Source organism: Drosophila biarmipes, unplaced genomic scaffold, assembly GCF_025231255.1.
Source record: "Drosophila biarmipes strain raj3 unplaced genomic scaffold, RU_DBia_V1.1 ptg000007l, whole genome shotgun sequence".
NCBI lineage: Eukaryota > Metazoa > Arthropoda > Insecta > Diptera > Drosophilidae > Drosophila > Drosophila biarmipes.
Genome location: NW_026114528.1, coordinates 1064518 through 1085766, shown reverse-complemented (window position 1 = coordinate 1085766; position 21249 = coordinate 1064518). Strand labels below are relative to the sequence as shown.

Below are 21249 nucleotides of genomic sequence, written 5' to 3'. Positions count from 1 at the left end.
AAATTTAGATAATTTTAAAAGTTTTATTTTTTTCAGATTTCTTTACGAGCTATAGAGTTAAACCATTTGAAAATAAAGTTTGATTCATGACAAAATAGATAAAAATAACTAGAAAAGAACTTAACTTCGGCAAGTCTAAGTTTGTGTCCCCTTGCAGTTTTAAGAAATAATTAACATTAGTAACACCATGTGAAATTTTTAAGGATTGTTTCGAGCTTCAGTGATATTAAAAAAAAACAAGGAAGAACGCAATAGTCGAGTGCCTCGATACCCGTTACTCAGCTTATGATAGCAAATGGGAAATGGAGATATATAACCAGCAAAGCGATATTTTAGGGCGCCATACAGATTTATGCTGGGCGTTTTTTTAGGTTTACGGACAGACAGACAGACGGACATTCGGACATGGCTAGATCGACTCGGCTAGTGAGTGGGGTCGGAAACGTTTCCTTCACTGCATTTCAAACTTCTGAATGAAATCATTATACCTTCTGCAAGGGTATAAAAAGAGGGGCTTTTGGCAATATCGATTTATTTTTGTCTAAAGAACTTTGGATGCGTATGTATTTATATATAAATATATATATACAACACCTAACAACTTTTGCCACATAGTCAAATTAGTATCAATCTTAAACCAGAGGTCATGGTTTACGGTAGGGGCTGTATTAAGTTATTGCGTATTATTGTAAATGTTTTGGTAGGTCCAATTATATAGGCCACAAAATTCAAAATGTCGGCAAATAGCAGTGTTTCTTATTTGCAATGTTTATCGGCAAACATCAGTTTTTTATATTCTGAGGTATACTACGGAACTTTAGGTGATGACACAAAAGTTTGTAAGGCTCCTGAAAATGTTTGCTGAGTACTTTTGATTTTAGAGTGGGAGTCTTATATCCAACTTATTAGTTTTTACAGTTTTCGAGATCGCGGCAATCTTACGGACCGACGGCTAGAGATCTTGACTATATATGAGCATATAGTAGTGATGATAGTGAAACGCTTTCTTCTGCCTGTTACATACTTCTAATATAATATAATAATTTTACTTAACAAGTAACGGGTATAAATATTAGGCTGTAAAAAGATCCTTCGGTATTTTTATTAATTTTTCTTTAAATGGCTTATAACGGTTTGATGACTTCTGGCCAGCTCTTGACCGATGATACGCCTGCTACTTTGCCGGTCTCTTTTGACCAATTCAGCGCCGGAGCGTGGCGCATCGTTGAAGCAATCCTTGTGCAGTGGAAATGGAAAGTGTAAAAGGTCCATAAACTGGTTGCAACGCAGTGAAGGAGACCTTTCCGACCCCATAAAGTATATATATTTTTGATCAGCGTCACTAGACGAGTCGATCTAACCATGTTCGACTGTCCGTCCTATCGGACGGCTATCGGGCTGAAACTTTCCTTAAAGACGTCTTTCTATTGCAGGTAGTATATAAGTCGAAACCAGCCGGATCGTACAAATATATCATATAGGTCCAATAGGAACTATATGGGAAAAAATTTAAAAGTAATTATATCTTCGGTGTTTTTTTTATCAATATCGGACGACGATATCATACACTAGTCGGTATAAGTATTTTGATAAAACAAAAGTAAAGTATACTTGTAAGTTGAACTTGCTTCGTTTAACTTTTGACATCAATAGTTTTAAATGCCGTTTGAAAGATGCACTACTTTTCTTAACTCATTCAGTACTTATTGAAAATTCCAAATTTGTGTGAAAATCTACTTTTTTTTGTTCAAACAAAAATAATAGTATCTGCAAAAAGAATTTGTTAAAAATAATTTTTTTTTATATTTTTTATGATGATCCTACATGGTGTTACTAAAGTTGCTTGTTTCTTATAACTGCAAGGGTATACAAACTTACGCTTGCCGTAGTTAACGTCTTTTCTTGTTTTATCATTATTTTGCTCTATGTTTGCGACGCTAGAACTCACGACCAATATAGAAGCCATCCAAACACATGTTAGCGCGTAAAAAGAGCTTTTCAAAAAGGTACAGCATGCCGATCCGACGATCAAAACAGAACTACGAGCTTGCAGCGACAACTAGCGAAAATACCGCAACCCTTTTTTTTAACAACCTAATACTAATCGTTGTATGCTAAAATTGAACATTTTTTTTAAATAACTGTTAATTGAATCGATCTACCTACAACTGTGTTTATTGAAATAGCAGTGCATACGATAGACGTTCATAATTGAAAAATACTATTATAAACACAACTTTGAAACAAAATTTAGGTAAAACCGCTTAATGTATTTATTTTCAAATAATTTAAAAACTTTTCTATCTTGGGTACTTCAATATTGAAGCAAATATGAATAATAACAAAAAAAGGACTGGTTTGGATTGGTTTTGGCTAAACCTCTCCTTGGTCAGTTTGCTGGTATGTTTTGGATTATTATTCTCCTGAAACGTCCATATTAAGGGCATTTCATCCTTAGCATAAGGCATCACAAAGTTTCTCATTATATTACCATAGACTCGTTGGTCCATGAACCCATCGATCACATGTATGGAGCCCGCACGGCAGTATAGGAAACATGCCCGTACCATGATTTTAAGGTCACCATGCTTAACAGTCTTTGGCGATTGTTTTGCTGGTGTTCTGTGGTGGACGGACATACTGTCTTGAACCTGTTCCACAAATTAACACCAACTTAGAATAATCTTTCCTTAGGATATAACGCCATTTGGATAGTGGCCAGTTCAAGAGATATTTGACAAATTTCTAAATTTCTTTCTATTTTTTGCCCTTTTTTCTCAGTTAAGTGATTTTTTCTCCTTCTACCTTGTAACAAAGAGGTCCTCTTTCCACTAAAATAATATTTTGTCATTGTTTTTGTATAATAATAATAATTATATTAGTTAAACTCACTTTTGACCAAATTTCAAGAGTTTTCAATATTTTTCGTGGTAGAAAATAAAAAACTGCTATTTCAATGAACAATGAAAAATAAGAAAACAACCCAAAAACTAAGCAAATCTATCCGGATTTTTACTTGATTCTAATCTCTAAGATCCATTTTACAAAAAAAAAATTACTAGTGATCAACTAACAAAAAGGACTATGCTAATAAACCATTTTATAGTGTTGCTTCTGTCGCACTGCTATTTTAATGAACACAGCTGTATGTTATTGTCTTAAATCTGGCGGCTTATGCTCCACATAAAAGTCTATTTGTTTTATAGAAATCGGTTAACAGGATACAATTTTTAAGTTTGTCAAAAATTGTCGGTGACCCTACCGTAAAATTATAATTTTGTGTTTACTTTGACGTAAAATGAAAATGTTTAAATATCGGCTAATATATCGGTTAATATACCCTTGCAGGTCGGTCTTGATTCGTAATTCTCAGTTTTTTAAGAAATGTTGACTGTAGTTACTATATTCGTTTCAAAGGTATAAAAGGTTACGTTGAATATGTCACCGACTTCAGTCGTGAAGGACCTATTTTTTTGAGAATTACTAATGTACGAGTATATTTGCTAAACGTATGTTTGCAAGGTAATAAAATCTATATTTGCATATAAGTAGTTTAAGTAGTTTATACAAATCTGTATCTATCACACACTGTACAATATAAACTTCTCTCATGTGATCTATAAAACGCAATACAGGTAATTTATGTAACTGTTTTGTGAATGTTTTGCCTCAAAACTTCGTTTAAAGTTGCGCCATTTGCGATGTAATTGGAATTATCCAAATTAATTCGTTTAGCGAAAAGATAATTAATCTAACCAAATATTTTATATATTCGATTTCACATAAGTGGACATTTTTTAACCCCAAATATATGTTATGAAACAAAAGGCAACATCGGTCAAGGGAAAACAATAAACAATATATTTCTTTGCTCGGGGAACAGGAGTGAATACGCAACTTCGCGAACCCATTGGTTTTATTCGAAACATTGCTCATCTGTGTAACAACAACAATGTTACAAACTCTCTCCCTTCAGATCTGCTTCCATATTACATTGGTACTCGTAGAGTAAAATGGTACACGAGTTTCTTCGGAAAGTATGTAACAGGTAGAAGGAAGCGTTTCCGACCCCATAAAGTATATATATATTCTTGATAAGGATCACTAGACGAGTCGATCTAGCCATGTCCGTCTGTCCGTCCGTCCGTCCGTCCGTCCGTCCGTCCACATAACATCTACTGAAATAGCCGGTAGGTGGCGCCGTAAAATATCGCTTTGCTGCTTATATATCTCCATTTTACTGTTGCTTAAGCTGAGTAACGGGTATCGGATAGTCTAGGCACTCGACTATTGCGTTCTTCCTTGTTTTTTTTTTTGTTTTTGCATCTGTTGAAATTCTTAAGGCGTTATGCCAACAACACAACAAGATCTAACAAGATCTATTCTTATAAAAGTGCATTATCAATTTTATTTATTGTTTAAGATATTTTGTTTGTTATTAAGTCAGTTTGACAGTCAATATTAAAATCTATATGCACATAATAACACATTAATCAATACTGCCCTCAAGAAATAATGGTCCGAAAAAAGTATATTTTTGGGTCAGTTTTAGTTACGTTGAGTACTAGGCCTAAGGCAATCGATAGGGGTCCGGCAGTTTGGCATAAGTCCGCTGTTGTTTAGCTTTACCCTAAGACTAAAAACAGGATTTGAAAAATAACTTCTAGCCATGCATTATTGGAGTCGAATTTCGAGAAATACAAAAATATTGTACGAGTATATTGATTTAAGTTTATTGTTTTAAGTTGATTTTGTTGATTTTAAGTCGTTTTGAAGGGAAATTTACTAGAAATTTTGCAAAGGCAAACACACTTTACATATGGATTAGATTCTCTCGTTGGGTACAATACTGGTAAATATCACTGTGGACGGCAGTCCAAGTAGTGACGAAGAGTACCGGGAAGGCGACTACTAAAAACACGAAGAAATTAAAATCTACTGTGAACGTCCGATTGTTACGAGTGATACAAAACCTGCAAAAGCTAAAAAGAATTACAAACCAAGACTTAAAAAAATCATTTGGTTTTGAAGAAAGAGCTTTAAAGTGAAAACGTTAAAAATTGGAAAACTCGATCTGTTGGAATCGGTGGGGCCTAGTTGTGTTCTTACTTAAATCGAATGTTTTGTTGTGTGTGCTTGGATATTAAAAAAGTATTTTAAATTACTTTGTACGTCTTTTTAAATATTTTGTCTAGATACTACTTTTTAATACTTATGATCAGAGGTCATTTTCTTTTTGTTTTTTTTTTTCTCTGATTTCTCAAAAACGGCTCTAACAATTTCAAATAAAATTTTTAGGTGGGCTATATTATGAGATTTCTCGACTTTGGCATACGACAGATTCCTGTAAAAATACCCGATTCAAAGTTAATAATCAACAAAAATTGCCCCATTTATCCCTGTGGAAGGCAGTCCACGTAGTGACGAAGCGCACAAGGTGGGTGTGCAATATATATACACGATTATTAAAATTAAAATTTACGTTCAATTGTTTCGAGTGATATAACATTTGAAAGGTATTTCAAAAACTAAAAGGATTGCATACCAAGACAGTTTGACAGTTTGTCCCAAAACGTTACTTTAGAGTCCTGAAAATTCTAGACTATGTTACACAGCTCAATATAAGAAGCATTAGTACTACCACTTTTGAAAAACTACTTAGTTTGAGAAAACATCTATAAATAGATTAACTTGTAAACTACTAAAGCTACAGGCTTGTGCTATACGTATGTCGTTGGAAAGGTATTTTAAAATACTTTGTTTGTACCCTTAAATCATTTGTCAAAATATTACCGTTTAATGATTATGACCAAAAGTTTTTTGTTCCGATATTTTTATTAACCTTTTTCCTATTTCTCAAAAGCGGCTTTAACGATTTCGAACTAAGCCTTAAAGTGTATACACATTGGTATACTAGATTTGTCAGAAAGTATGTATCAGGTAAAAGGAAACGTTTCCGACCCCATAAAGTACATATATTCTTTATGAGGATCACTAGCCGAGTCGATTTAGCCATGTCCGTCTTTCCGTCCGTCCCTATGAACGCTGAGATCTCGGAAACTATAAGAGGTAGAATATTCATACTTGGCATGCAGATTCCTAAGCAGCGGGGTGCCATGCCCATCTAACGCCCACAATCTGCGAATCTGTAGCGCCTACAATTTATATGATAAAAACAAAATTTTAACTGAAATGTATTTGTTTCATCAATACCTATCTACTCACCAAAAAAATGCGCCACGCCCACTCTAACGCCCACAAATGGCCAAAATGCTTAAATCTGTCTGCCGCCCAAAAATATCTACTGAAAAAGCTGGTATATAGCTACTTATAAATCTTCATTACCCTTTTGCTCATTTAAGCTGAGTAACGGGAATCTGATAGTCGAGGCATTCGACTATAGCGTTCTTCCTTGTTTTACATTCGGCACGCGTAATAAATATTATACAGCTAAATACAAGCATATTGAATAGCAGCGTACCGAATGTAAAAAATTAAGAAAACGTATTTATTTAGTATATCGTATACTATATTTTCGTCAAATTTTCTTTGCTGAAGGGGCTAATTTATTACGAAAAAAATCGCGGTTCTTTTCCATCTTTTTATACCCTTAAAAGGGGGTATAAAGATTTCATTCAGAAGTTTGAAACGCAGTGAAGGAACGTTTACGAACCCATATAATGTATATATATTCTTGATTAGCATCACTAGACGAGTCGATCTAGCCATGCCCGTCTGTCCATCCGTTTTTACGGAAACTAGTCTCTCAGTTTTAAAGCTATCGGGCTGAATCTTATCCCAAAGACTTCTTTCTATTGTAGGTAGTATATAAGTCGGAACCAGCCAGACACCATATCACCATTTCTTTTAGCTTCCATAGGAACAAAGGGGGAAAATTTTAAAAACAAGAAAGGAAGTTAACTTCGGCAAGGCGAAGTTTGTATACCCTTGCCGTTATAAGAAATAATCAACTTTAGTAACACCATGTGAAATTTTTAAAGATTGTTGTTGACTTCAGTGATATAAAAAAAATGTATTTCATTCTTATTTTTAGACCATTTTTTTGACATCTACATATATGTTAGAGCAGTCCGATTTTTATTAATTTGAATTCGAAATTCTTAAACATATAAAAAATGTCATTTCAAAGCCTAGAAGGTTATATGTTAAAAAACATTTCAAAGTCAGACCTCTTTTCTCAGACAAAATGATGGTTGAGTGGCCGCTCAGCAGTGACAGTCACAAAAGTTGGGGTTTGAGATTAAAAACAATTAGGTAAGCACGTGAATATTTTAACCAGCTTAATCTTCCTACTCTATAAAAGAGTCAAACTACTCATGGCAAATAAAGATGAAAGCTTTGCAATTCTTAGGTCAGATGTTTGACTTTGATAAAATTCCTTAAGGAATATGAAAGTCCTACGTTGGGCGCCAATTATGTTACGTGGGCATATTGGTGCCTGAGTCCTGAAAATGACTTGGGCCGAGGAGAGGCGTCCGATGTTCAGGCACCATTTTTACCGGCATAAGCGACGTCGTATTCGAGTCGTGGGATCCTGGTAAGCCTTTTTCTTCTCCAACATAATGAGAGTAAAACAATTAAAGTGCCTGGAAAATAATATTAATGTTGTCGGTCTACACTGCCCCACAAGCTTAGCTTAGCACGGACTGTTTTACGTCCTTATTTCTCCCATTGCACACATTCGTGTGCCAATGGATCGTCGCGGGCCGCGCAATGTGACCCACTATTGTCCTGGTGGTCCGTCGAAAGTTATGTCATTGTTCTTGACCTACTTAACTTTACTATACTTCAGCATAGATTCTACCTCTTTTTTCTAATCGTCTGAGGTCTTTCATACCCGACTAGAAAAGTTTCTTTTTGGAATCTAATTATTATACCCGTTACTCGTAGAGTAAAAAGGGTTTACTAGATTAGTCAGAAAGTATGTAACACGTGGAAGAAAGCGTTTTCGACATTATAAAGTATATATATTCTTGATCAGGAACACTTGCCGCGTCGATCTAGCCATGTCTGCCTGTTCAAAGACTCAGATGGATCTCGTCTGCGCACTATGAGTTGAAAGTTTCAGTAAGCTTCATCAACCAATACTTGACGATACATTTTAACTTCTGTTGCAAGCGCAAACTTGTGCAGTCTAAAACGAAGCAGGGTCGAGCACAGCTCCTCTTGAATGGTGTAGCCACCATGAAGGTGTCATTCAACGCGCCCTGCGTCGAATAGAGGCGTCGAATAGGTCGCAGCTCGCATTGGTGCGGAATGAAGTAGACATCTGACCCATGGCTACATATTCAGGATTGGCGCCGAACTCATCCTGTTAATCTTAAGGGAAGGTTTTCCACGTAGTGTGTACAATGGCTGATGATTCTAGCCACATCTTGATGGCACCCTTTAGCCTGGTCTAAGCGGCGAGTAATAGGAACTTCTCGTTCCACTGCTTAGCATCACACACTATGCTGACACGATCAATGAACTGGTTGACTTAAATGGCGTGTTGTCGTCTCTGGAATCAAATTCTAGCAAGGTGTTGGAAATTTCCGTGCCTGAAGCTTGTCTCACGTTGTTGGTAGCCTGTACAGGAATGCTCTTCTCGTTATTGATCTCGTCGATATAAAAATCGACAACTGGCTGCTGTTGCAGCTGATGACTTTCTGCAGCCGGGCCGTACTTTTACAAACCGAACGGATTTAGAAAAAAATAATTTTTACATATTGGATTTTGCTAAAACTAATTAGTAAACACGTATATCAGATTTTTGCCGAAAAAATAAATTTTTTGGTAATATTTTTATAGCCTTGCAGAGGGTATAATGATTTCAGTCAGAAGTTTGCAACGCAGTGAAGGAGACGTTTCCGACCCCATAAAGTATATATATTCTTGATCAGCGTCGCAAGACGAGTCGATCTAGCCATGTCCGTCTGTCCGTCCGTTTCTACGCAAACTAGTCTCTCAGTTTTAAAGCTATCGGGCTGAAACTTTCTCAAAAGTCTTCTTTCTATTGCAGGTAGTATATAAGTCGGAACCAGCCGGATCGGACAACTATATCTTATAGCTCCCATAGGAACTATCGGAAAAAAATTTTAAAAAATTATATTTTTGGTGTTTTTTAACATATACCTTTCTAAGCTTGGATATAACATTTTTAAATTAGTTCTGAATTTCGAATTACATTTTATCAAAATCGGACGAATATATCATATAGCTCCCATAGGAACAATCGGAAAATTAATGTTAAAATAATATTCAAAAATTATATCTTCGTTTTTTTTTTTTTAACTTATAACCTTTTACGCTTGGAAATAACATTTTTTATTTGGTTTTGAATTTCGAATTAAATTTTATCAAAATCGGACGACTATATCATATAGCTGCCATAGGAACGATCGGAAAATTGGTGGGAATAATGTGAAACAAATTAAAGGTTTGGGGCTTTTTGACATATTTTATAATATTGGGAATATAAATTTTTATATTTTTAAGAATTTCGAATTCAATTTAATAAAATGATTGATTATTTTTTATAACTGCAAGGGTATACAAGCTTTAACTTTCTTTCTTGTTTTTTTAATCTGCCAAAAAAGGCAAATTTTTAACAAGTTCGCTCTGTTTCTTGCTTTATCTGCATCCATCTTATCTTGGATTGACTTCATTTGTTTTGTAAAAAATCCTATGAATCCACCACTTCTTAGACACAAAGAATTTGCAAAAAATAAAAAAATTTAAATTATGTCTTTTTTGTTTGGTACAATCGGTGTAGGCCGGGGAAAAGCTGGGGAACTTTAGCGCTGTTACATTGCGTTGGAAGCGGCGGCGGGAACTTGCGGCATCGGCTGGCTAATGCGCTGGGCTTCGTCGGTTGCGGGGAGTTGCTGTGAGTACGACTGGCGTTCGTCGTGGATTGCGAACTGCTGCTGCGCTGTAGGAAGAAAACACTCGACTCGCGATATGACCGAAAGAAAAAAACACAACTTGAACTTTAAGCGCAGTCGGGAGAAAGAACACGCTTTATTCGTGATGAGTGACACAATCTAAATCCTTGAGCCTAAGAAGAGTTGCGCGCTCAAATGCGCAGTAAAGACTCCACGGTGGAGAGATGGAAAGCGGTGCACTAGGAAAGCGGTGAAATAGGGGAGCGGCGCAATTAAAAAGCGTTGCCGGGGTCCAGATTCGCCGGACAGTGGGCCTAAACAATCGGTTTTTTTTATAAGTTAAAGCAATTTGTGGTTTCTAATATATACTGAATTGCTTTTAACAAGACCTAGCTAGCTTATGGCTATAAGAGTGAGCGAGGGGGTTATAGTGATCGCCTTGTCGCTGGCACGGAGACGCTTTTATGGCAGGTCGATCGCGTCACGGCGATGGACGGAGAGGCGATGCCGGCACTGCGCTAAAGTTAGAGCTACCGGAGGCTAGCTGCTAGTTGAGATGTGTTACGAGGCCTATGACCAGAAGTAGAAAGTAGAACCGCGGAGTTATGAGTGCGTTGAGAACTGATTTATTTTTAAGTTGGTACTTGCTTATACAAGGTGTGTTCAAATAGTAAGGTGATTTTTCAAATTTAGCGGGCAACATATTTTTTTGTTTTGTTATGTTGGTACACTCTTCCCTGTACCAAGTTTCAATTGAATTCCCTTTTTTGTTTAGTTGTGAGAGGCGTAAAGGTAACAAGTTGTTTTGCGCGCTCAGCGATTTTTTGCTATCGAAAAATATGGATCAAAGGACTTGCATCAAATTTTGTGTAAAAAATAAAAATAAGTGCTCCCAAACACTTCAAATGTTGACAGTGGCATACGGTGAAACTGTTGTGATTAAAAAAAATGTTTACAAGTGGTAAAAACTCTTTTAAGATGGCCGGGAAGATGCCAATGACGAGCCTCGCCCTAAATGCCCAAGCACGTCAACAACTGATAAAAACGTTCAAGCAGTGAAGAAAATTGTTTTGGAAAATCGTCGAATCACTGTCAGAGAAGTTGCTGAAGATGTCGGTATATCGCTTGGCTCGTGCCATGCAATTTTTTCAAACGTTTTGGGCATGAGTCGTGTGTCGGCGAAGCTTATTCCAAAATTGCTGAATTTTGACCAAAAGAACCGTCGCATGAACATCGCTCAAGAGCTGTTGGATGACGTCAACGACGACCCAGATTTACTCAGAAGGGTCATAACTGGTGACGAATCTTGGGTATATGGTTATGATATCGAAACCAAAGACCAATCGTCACAATGGAAGAGCCCAGGTGAGCCGAGACCGAAAAAAGCACGCCAAGTTCGATCAAATGTCAAAGTTTTGATCACTGTATTCTTCGATTACCATGGCGTGGTGCATCAGGAGTTCTTACCATATGGTCGTACGGTCAATAAACAGTATTATCTGGAAGTTATGCGCCGTTTTTGAGAAGCAATACGAAAGAAACGTCCAGAATTGTGGAAAAACAATTCATGGCTTTTGCATCACGATAATGCCCCTGCTCACTCATATTTGCTTGTGAGAGTTTTTTGGCCCGAAACAACACCACAATAATGCCTCAGACACCATATTCACCGGATTTGGCCCCATGTGACTTTTTCTTGTTCCCAAAACTAGAGACCTACGAAAGGACGGAGATATGCAAGATAAAGACTACATCGCTGGAAGAGCTCAAGGCTATACCGAAAAGTGCTTATGGGAAATGCTTTGAGGATTGGATATTGTATCTGAAGGGGATTAATTTGAAGGGGAAAACATTAATATTGATAAATAAATAAATAGTTTTTCTTGAAAATACAAAGTCACCTTACTTTTTGAACACACCTCGTATATTCTTGATCAGCGTCACAAGACGAGTCGATCTAGCCATGTCCGTCTGTCCGTCCGTTTCTACGCAAACTAGTCTCTCAGTTTTAAAGCTATCGGGCTGAAACTTTCTCAAAAGTCTTCTTTCTATTGCAGGCAGTATATAAGTCGAAACCAGTCGGATCGGACAACTATATCTTATAGTTTCTATAGGAATAATTTGGAATAAAAAAATGGTTTTTGTTATTTTTTAACAAAAAAAATTATTAAAATTACTTTTTTTGAATTTCGAATTAAATTGTATCAATCGGGGGACTATACATATAATGTAAATGATAGGAAATGATAGGAAAATAATATGAAAAAATTATATCTTTGGTGGTTTTTAACATATAACCTTTTTAGCGTGGAAATAACATTGTTAAATAAGGTTTGAATTTTTTTATATAATGTTATCAAAATCTTACAAAATATAACTGTCATAGAAACAAAAGGAAAAGGGGTGGTAAAAAATTCCGAAACAAATTATAGCTTCGGTATTTTTTGACCCATTATCTTATAATAATGGAAAAATCATTTTTTAAGTTTTTAAGAATTTCGAATTAAATTTAATAAAAATCGGATGACCGCTCATGTAGCTGGAGTAACAACTGGAGAAATAATAATTAATTATATTTTATGGGTTGGCTAACTATGAAAACAGTTATTTAACTACAATCTATGTTTTGAGTTGATTCTACAATTTTCTCGCCCTTTTTACCATTATATTGGTCTCACTTTCCAATTTTTTTGTGCGCACATCTCACTTGCACTGCCCTTTCTCTCTCTCTCTCACTCCCTCTCTCTCTCCTCTCTCTCTCCCTCTCTCTCTCCTCTCTCTCTCCCTCTCTCTCTCCCTCTCTCTCTCCCTCTCTCTCTCCCTCTCTCTCTCCCTCTCTCTCTCCCTCTCTCTCTCCCTCTCTCTTTCCCTCTCTCTCTCCCTCTCTCTCTCCTCTCTCTCTCCCTCTCTCTCTCCCTCTCTCTCCCTCTCTCTCTCTCTCTCTCCTCTCTCTCTCTCCTCTCTCTCTCTCTCCTCTCTCTCTCTCTCCTCTCTCTCTCTCTCTCTCCTCTTTCTCTCTCTCCTCTTTCTCTCTCTCCTCTGTCTCTCTGTCTCTCTCCCTCCTCTCTCTCTGTCTCTCTCCCTCCTCTCTCTCTGTCTCTCTCTCTCATTCTTACACACGTAACGGAACGAGTGGTGTGGCTTTTACATATGCGATTACAGTTATGTTTTTTGGTAGTGAAAGGTGTCGTTGCGAGTGGTACATGGTCAACGTAATCCGCTGATGCCAAGGGATTCACCACGGACTTAGGATTCACCTATTGTAAACTAGTGTAGTCATACCAGTATAGTAAAGTTACAAACTTTTCTTTTCATTTTAAATTTTACAAAGAATCCATTCATATTTTTGAAATTATTTTTAAGGCGGAACCAACTACTTCCTTAAATAGATATTTATCTTTATTTAAGATTTATTTTTGTACCACATTTAATTAATAATCGTGTTTAACCGTTTTATATTCTTTTTAGGTCTGCCGATGATACCATAACTAACCAAAGAGTTGCAATAAAAAAAATTTCCCCGTTTGAGCACCAAACTTATTGTCAAAGGACGCTTAGAGAAATAACCATATTGACAAGGTTTAAGCACGAAAACGTAATTATATACTTTTAAAAACTTACAAATGGAAATTAACCAAATCAAGAAGAGTACTTGTCCCATGGATGACTCCAACCCTTTTTAATTCAAAACAGAAGAAACACTATTTTTACTCCCGGTACTTTCGTCTGGTGTGTAACAGGTAGAAGGAAGCATTTCCTCCGTCCCTATAAAGTATATTTATCATTGCTCAGGATCGCTAGCGAGTCGATGTCAGTCTGTCTAGCAGTTCGTATGAACGCTGGGATCTCAAAATCTGTGCTTTTGGTATGTAGTTTCTTGGGCTTCTTCTGAAGAAGAAGAAATTCGCGACAATAAGTGAGGTATTGCTACTTTAAGAAGAAGAAGCACATACAAACACAAAAATGTGGTTAAAAACTTTAAAAACCTTAAGGAGAGAAAAACTATAAGGAGAATACAAATATAATACATTTTCAATGCTCCATCTTCTTAAAAGCGAAATGAAACTACAGTACATACTAGCATTGCCAGACTTCTATAAACGCATTCATCGCTCTTCCTCAATGCTCGCATGTTTACAAAAATGTATATTTAATTTAAATGTAAACTCCCTAAAAAAAAGATTTTTAGTCAAAATAACAGCAATCATTTATTTAGTACACTTAAGCCTTAATAAAACTTGACCTTCATTGACAACTTGGCTTACAAAATGATCGCGTATATAAATATATTTTCTTCTGGAATAAAGAACTTGACTTTTGGTCAGAGCTTGGGAACTTAAATTCGCCGTTCACAATGATTGAAGACTTTTCGTTTTCGCAACCAATTTCGTTTATCAGTCTGCTTATCAGAATGGCCTCCTTGTAAGCTGATAATAGCGCTATATACTCCACTGGTTAATGTTAAGGGCGACACATCGCTGATTTTCATTACGGCAAGAAATTAGACCTAACTTGGTAGTACCCGCTATAATACTTCTTGTCGATTTTGTCACCGGCCCAATGCGCGTCTATGTAACCAAGTAAGGGTTGACCACACTGTCTGTAGTGTAGCTTCATGTCCACTGTTGATGCAAAATAACTACCACATGCTTTTTACCGGCCAGGTGTTCGGTATGTGGATCCTGATTCAGTTGAGCCAGGTTAGAAACGGATTGCAAAATGTCCGGCGTGATTGTAAGTGCAAGTCACATTAGTACTGCGAATGGTCCGGAGAAATTGCCCCTAGCTCTCCCTCACGCACAATCTCCATGCCCAAGAAAGGTTTAGTGAGCCTTGTCCTAGCGTTCGAAAAACTTTAATTTAATTTGATTCTGAGCAGATCTTCTTTTGACTTACAGGCTACCAGGATATTTTCAACATATACATGAACTAGCGAGAGGCTTTCATATCCAGTCTGCTTGTAAAGACATAGTTCGTTCTTACAGGCAATGAAGCCAAGCTTTACCAGTGTACTGTCAAGCATGGAATTCCATTCCCTTCCTGACTACTTCAATCCGTATATCGCATTGTTAAAAAGCAGCATTTTCCAGGTCGACTTTGATCGATATACCCCTCCGGTTGCTTCATGAATACCGTCTCACCAAAGTTGCTGTTTAAGTACGCGGTAAATACGTCTATCTGACGCAGATACAGACCAAGCTCTCCTACTAAGACCAATATAAAGCGCACATTCTCTAGCCTGCAAATTGAAGAGAAAGTCTCTTGATAGCTAACGAAGTACTGCTGGGAGCATCCTGTTGCAAGCAAGTATGGTCTGCGAGAAGAGAATCGTATTCTCTTTTGCTACACCATTCGAATGCACACGGACTGCTCAAATCCTGGTATCGGGACATCTTTTGATACTTAGGCACCTAGGATGTTGGCATGTCAGTCCGGATGAGCTTCTGCCGACCAGGCCCTACACGTATCTCATTTTTGTTATCTTTTTCATCTTTTTCTTCCCCAATCTTTGTATCCTCATCGTTTTCGTCCTCCTCTTCGTTCTTACCTTTTTCATCAGATTCTGTTGCACTTTCGAACTGAGATCTGTCATTTCATCTTTTTCTTCCTCAATCGTTGTATCCTCATCGTTTTCGTCCTTGTCCTTTTCGTCCTTACCTTTTTCACCAGATTCCGTTGCACTCTCGAACTGCGAACTTTCACTAGATCTGTCATTTCCACCAGTTTCGCTGAATCTTGACCAATCCTATCAGACTCCGGGAAAAGATTGAAAGCAGCTTTATCGTCGCCTACTGCTTCATGATTTTCATGAAATAGAATATCTCATCTTCCGACTACTAGTCGCGTAGTTAAATCATATAGATGACAAACTTTGGCCGCCACCGAATACTTAACAATTTCATACTCCGGTAGCTACTGGACACAGTAGTTGGTGGCTTTGGCTGAGCATGAAAGTCCTGCACTTGGCATCCTGTGGAAGAATCATATTTTCCACACCGGGTACCATACCTTTCAAAACAATTTCTCACAGACTAGAATAATAAAGGTATTAATATATCTTGTGCAATTCAATCGCTGTCTCTCATGATCTTTGCATTTTGCAAACGAAAATTCACCGTGCACCGCCATTACCATGCATTTTTGAAACATAAAGCACATTCTTTAAAGTTAATGTACACATCTCTGTCTGCAAATTTACTTCTCCTTTTCCTTCAGCTTCAAGTAACCAGCATTGGCAAGACCGAACATTTCTGTGCGTTTTTCGAATTTAGAGAAGCTCTCTTTTACTATAAATATGACTTGTTGCCTTACTGCCCAAACACTAAATCTTGTTTTGTAAATTGCCAGCTTCCAACGCATTTAGCAATCTGAACTGTCGGTTCGATCCGTTGTTGTTCGACGTGCTTGTGGACATTGGGACTTTTCGTGTGTTTGGACTTTATAACCTAAACGGTGAAACTCAAAATGTTCACAATTTCTTTGATGAATAAGCGACTGTACAACATAAATCTTAAACGAAGTAACTTTTTTAATGCAGTCCACAAAAATATAGTATAAAACATCTTCAAATTAATTCTGTTACATTTGCTGAGGTTTCGTTTTTTTTTCATCTAAGTGACTAAATAATAAAAAAAATAGGTTACAAATCTATTTTTTTATGTATAAAAACCAGAGCTTAAAAAAAAATGTCTCCACCTTATCAGGTATCAGAAAAAGATCAGTTAACTTAAGACCCTTTGAAAAATAAAATCAAAAGACATTCTCGAAGTGACACTGACCATTTCGGATTGCTCTATTTAGGAACCTGTTTTTCTGAGAAGATTTTATTTCAGAATCTATCAAAAGTGTCTTCATATTCAACGTGTTCAGACTCTTTTTGTAAAAAATAGTAATGACTTAATAATATTGTTAAGAAAAAGGAAGAAAAACTGGTTGAATTGACTGATATAATTGATAATTGTCCAGTTTCTGAACAAATACGTGATCCTGACGTGGCAAATACAATATATTGCCGAAAAGCTTAAATAAAACCTTTGAATTGACAAAGGGTAGTAATTAATCACGTTCATTTCCATTTCATTTAAGAAAATTATGTATACAGGTGTTCTTTACCACTGCAGTTTCTGAATTGACTTTCAAGTGTCAGTTTTCGGCGTTCTACTTTATTCTCTACAAACAGATTTCACTCGGCAGGAATATATTGCTATCTTGGTTGACCATGCTTTCCTCTCAATTTTGAACTTATTTTGCTTACTTTTAAATATGCAAGTCATGGATACCGGAAAACTAAGAAATGCCGACAACGACGGTAGTCGATAGTTCCTATGCTAGATCGACTCGTCTAGTGTCGCTGATCAAGAATGTATATACTTTATGGGGTCGGAAACGTCACCTTCACTGCGTTGCAAACTTCTGACTGAAATCATTATATCCTCTGCAAGGGTATAACAAGGAAGAACACAAATACCTGTTATTCAGCTTAAGGGAGCAAAAGGGAAATGGAGATATATAAGCAGCAGATCGATTTTTGGGCGCAACCTACCGGCTATTTTGCTCTCTATATTTACATTGCATCATTGAATTTGCTCAATGCAGTTAATTTAGTCTCCTCCGCCGATTTGTCCCCTTTTAGTTGGAAGACCATCCGCTGAGTTTTAATTAGCTCTAGAGTATGACAATATTTTCGATTACTATAATTATAGAGTCAGGTTACACGACCAAAGGGGACCAATCGACCAATCTAGGGCGGATGAGTATATACTAAATTAGGCGCTGTTTCTTGGCAGCAGCTCGGTGGTTGTGAACAGTAGTCGCAGAATCTGCTCTTAGCTCTTTCAATTCCGCATTCTTAGCATCTTTCGGTACTGGCTTTGAATGATGTTGGTTGTCGCGTTTTTTATCTCTGCGTTCGTACCAACAGGACCTGAAATAGGGACCATTAGGGTGTCCCTACATTGTTTAATATGCAGTACTTCTCGAAGTCTTTGGATGTAAAAGCTGTTCGCCGATCGGTGACAATCTGATCTGGCATTCCTAGTTAACTGGTTACACCTTGCAGGACATGTTTGGTTGCTATACTTTCCACCGCTGGTGAATCTGGTGAATGCATCGATTATCAAGAGAATATGCTTGTTTTTCTTGGAACTCTTTTGAAATTACCCCAGGTTGTCAATATGTATCTTGGAACAGGGGATCGGCCTGATGTCAGTGTAGTGGTATTGACCTTTCTGACGTCCAACTAGTCTTTTATAAAACAAACAGTTCAAATATGACTTGATGAAGCTTTTTCAATAGTTTAGTATTTGAGAAAAACAAAACAGATTTTAAGTTCGTGCAATTGTCCTCTTTGAGCTCCTATGTGCAGCCTTATCGTGACATTCATACGGAAAGTGAATTATTAACTGATTCGTCACAACCCATAACAAATTGTTGTCAAGCGATTTTGCTCAAGCACTTACTCGTCGGATTCAGATTTCTTTCGCAATTTTATGTTTGTGACTTTTCTCGTCCTGTAGCAGTATAGAAAAAAGGCAATTCTCTTCGTCGATTATGTTCCTTGCTATTTTTATTCATGCGGTATCCATTTCTCGATCATCTCCGAACAGAGCTCGAATGAGTGCGTATACATGGTTCATATGTGTTCCTGCTCGATGAACGAGTTCCTGATTACGATAGAAGTATCAGTTCTCGTTTCTCCATCTAAGTCTTCAGGGCATTGCAGTCGGTGATAACCCTAATCCACTTGCCATATATGTAATATTTGAATCGCTTCAATGGCTATAGCCTCTAGCTCGTAGCTGTGATAGTTCTTCTCGGGTTTGGAAGTAGCTCGGCTATAAAAGCGATTGGTTTCAGCTGTTCCTCCTCCCGTTGTAGCAGAACTCCGGCTAAACCTGAGGCACTGGCATTCGTAAGTAGTTCATACTCTAATTTGAGATTAGGCGTTTATTATGGCATACCCAGCAACAAATTTGCGGAAATAACCAGTGAGCTCCAAAAACTTTCTCACATTGGTAACGATGGCTGGTTTTGGAAACATTCTATTAACGTTCGTCTTAATTTTTCCAAGGAACGACCTGCTTATACAAAACTTCTGTCCCAACAGAAAATCTTTCTCCAATAGATCGTCGTCCGCTATATATATCGATTCCATTATTCAGAGTCATCAATTCTGTGAGGATACATGAACCTCCGCAAATGCCTCTAATCTTCATAGAGCACTTGTGGCGCTTGATTTGCCTGGCAACTGATTGGCGGATGAGACTGGCTTGACTAACAATATGTGTTGATAAAAGCGCTGCAATCGTGCGAGTGTACACAGTTTGTCCTGATCTGCTGCTCCCAAAGGCTTGACATTCGTGGCTTGGCAACTTAAATGTGGCTCGTGGATCTGGTTGGATTTGGTAGAGCGTAACGTTTCTTCTCCTTCGGACACGAATTAGCAAAAGTGTCCTATTTCTCCGCAGTTGTAACACTTTATGTATTCCTTTGACCTTGGCGGCTTAAAATTGATGTCCTGCCTCTGCTCGAAGTTGCTGGCATTCGTTGAATATTCTTTCTTACTCGTACTTCACCGACCTCTATTGACAAAATAAAAGTCGGCTGCGTCACGAAAGTGTTTCAATGTTAAATTGCTGTAACACTGTTTTGCAATTCTCGATGCTTTAGCAAACACATATTATGATCGCTGCTGATCCTTTTTACTTCTCCTTTGATTAGCTGTTGCATTGGCCATGTTGAAATGCACTTCTGCTTCGTCAGGATTGGCGCCGAACTCATCCTGTTAATCTTAAGGGAAGGTTTTCCACGTAGTGTGTACAATGGCTGATGATTCTAGCCACATCTTGATGGCACCCTTTAGCCTGGTCTAAGCGGCGAGTAATAGGAACTTCTCGTTCCACTGCTTAGCATCACACACTATGCTGACACGATCAATGAACTGGTTGACTTAAATGGCGTGTTGTCGTCTCTGGAATCAAATTCTAGCAAGGTGTTGGAAATTTCCGTGCCTGAAGCTTGTCTCACGTTGTTGGTAGCCTGTACAGGAATGCTCTTCTCGTTATTGATCTCGTCGATATAAAAATCGACAACTGGCTGCTGTTGCAGCTGATGACTTTCTGCAGCCGGGCCGTACTTTTACAAACCGAACGGATTTAGAAAAAAATAATTTTTACATATTGGATTTTGCTAAAACTAATTAGTAAACACGTATATCAGATTTTTGCCGAAAAAATAAATTTTTTGGTAATATTTTTATAGCCTTGCAGAGGGTATAATGATTTCAGTCAGAAGTTTGCAACGCAGTGAAGGAGACGTTTCCGACCCCATAAAGTATATATATTCTTGATCAGCGTCGCAAGACGAGTCGATCTAGCCATGTCCGTCTGTCCGTCCGTTTCTACGCAAACTAGTCTCTCAGTTTTAAAGCTATCGGGCTGAAACTTTCTCAAAAGTCTTCTTTCTATTGCAGGTAGTATATAAGTCGGAACCAGCCGGATCGGACAACTATATCTTATAGCTCCCATAGGAACTATCGGAAAAAAATTTTAAAAAATTATATTTTTGGTGTTTTTTAACATATACCTTTCTAAGCTTGGATATAACATTTTTAAATTAGTTCTGAATTTCGAATTACATTTTATCAAAATCGGACGAATATATCATATAGCTCCCATAGGAACAATCGGAAAATTAATGTTAAAATAATATTCAAAAATTATATCTTCGTTTTTTTTTTTAACTTATAACCTTTTACGCTTGGAAATAACATTTTTTATTTGGTTTTGAATTTCGAATTAAATTTTATCAAAATCGGACGACTATATCATATAGCTGCCATAGGAACGATCGGAAAATTGGTGGGAATAATGTGAAACAAATTAAAGGTTTGGGGCTTTTTGACATATTTTATAATATTGGGAATATAAATTTTTATATTTTTAAGAATTTCGAATTCAATTTAATAAAATGATTGATTATTTTTTATAACTGCAAGGGTATACAAGCTTTAACTTTCTTTCTTGTTTTTTTTAATCTGCCAAAAAAGGCAAATTTTTAACAAGTTCGCTCTGTTTCTTGCTTTATCTCCATCCATCTTATCTTGGATTGACTTCATTTGTTTTGTAAAAAATCCTATGAATCCACCACTTCTTAGACACAAAGAATTTGCCAAAAAAAAAAAATTTAAATTATGTCTTTTTTGTTTGGTACAATCGGTGTAGGCCGGGGAAAAGCTGGGGAACTTTAGCGCTGTTACATTGCGTTGGAAGCGGCGGCGGGAACTTGCGGCATCGGCTGGCTAATGCGCTGGGCTTCGTCGGTTGCGGGGAGTTGCTGTGAGTACGACTGGCGTTCGTCGTGG

The 21249-nt window shown here is 37.2% G+C and overlaps 1 protein-coding gene and 1 long non-coding RNA gene across 13 annotated transcripts in view; one reads left to right on the top strand and one right to left on the bottom strand.

Moving 5' to 3' along the window:
- LOC108028907 (mitogen-activated protein kinase ERK-A) overlaps window positions 1-21249 on the top strand; it is a 140744-nt gene that overhangs the window by 7013 nt on the left and 112482 nt on the right. For all 12 annotated transcript variants that reach the window (XR_007765021.1, XM_050889810.1, XM_050889809.1 and 9 more), the window contains one exon: window positions 13356-13482. Coding sequence is in view for 11 of the 12 variants with exons in the window: in XM_050889810.1 (XP_050745767.1) it covers window positions 13356-13482 (127 nt within the window). In the remaining variant the exon portion in view is untranslated. The remainder of the gene's footprint in view (window positions 1-13355; window positions 13483-21249) is intronic.
- Window positions 14070-16502, bottom strand: LOC127011743 (uncharacterized). Its single transcript, XR_007765022.1, has 2 exons — window positions 14784-16502; window positions 14070-14725 (listed from the first exon to the last, which is right to left on the bottom strand). It is a non-coding gene; the product is annotated as an uncharacterized LOC127011743 (long non-coding RNA).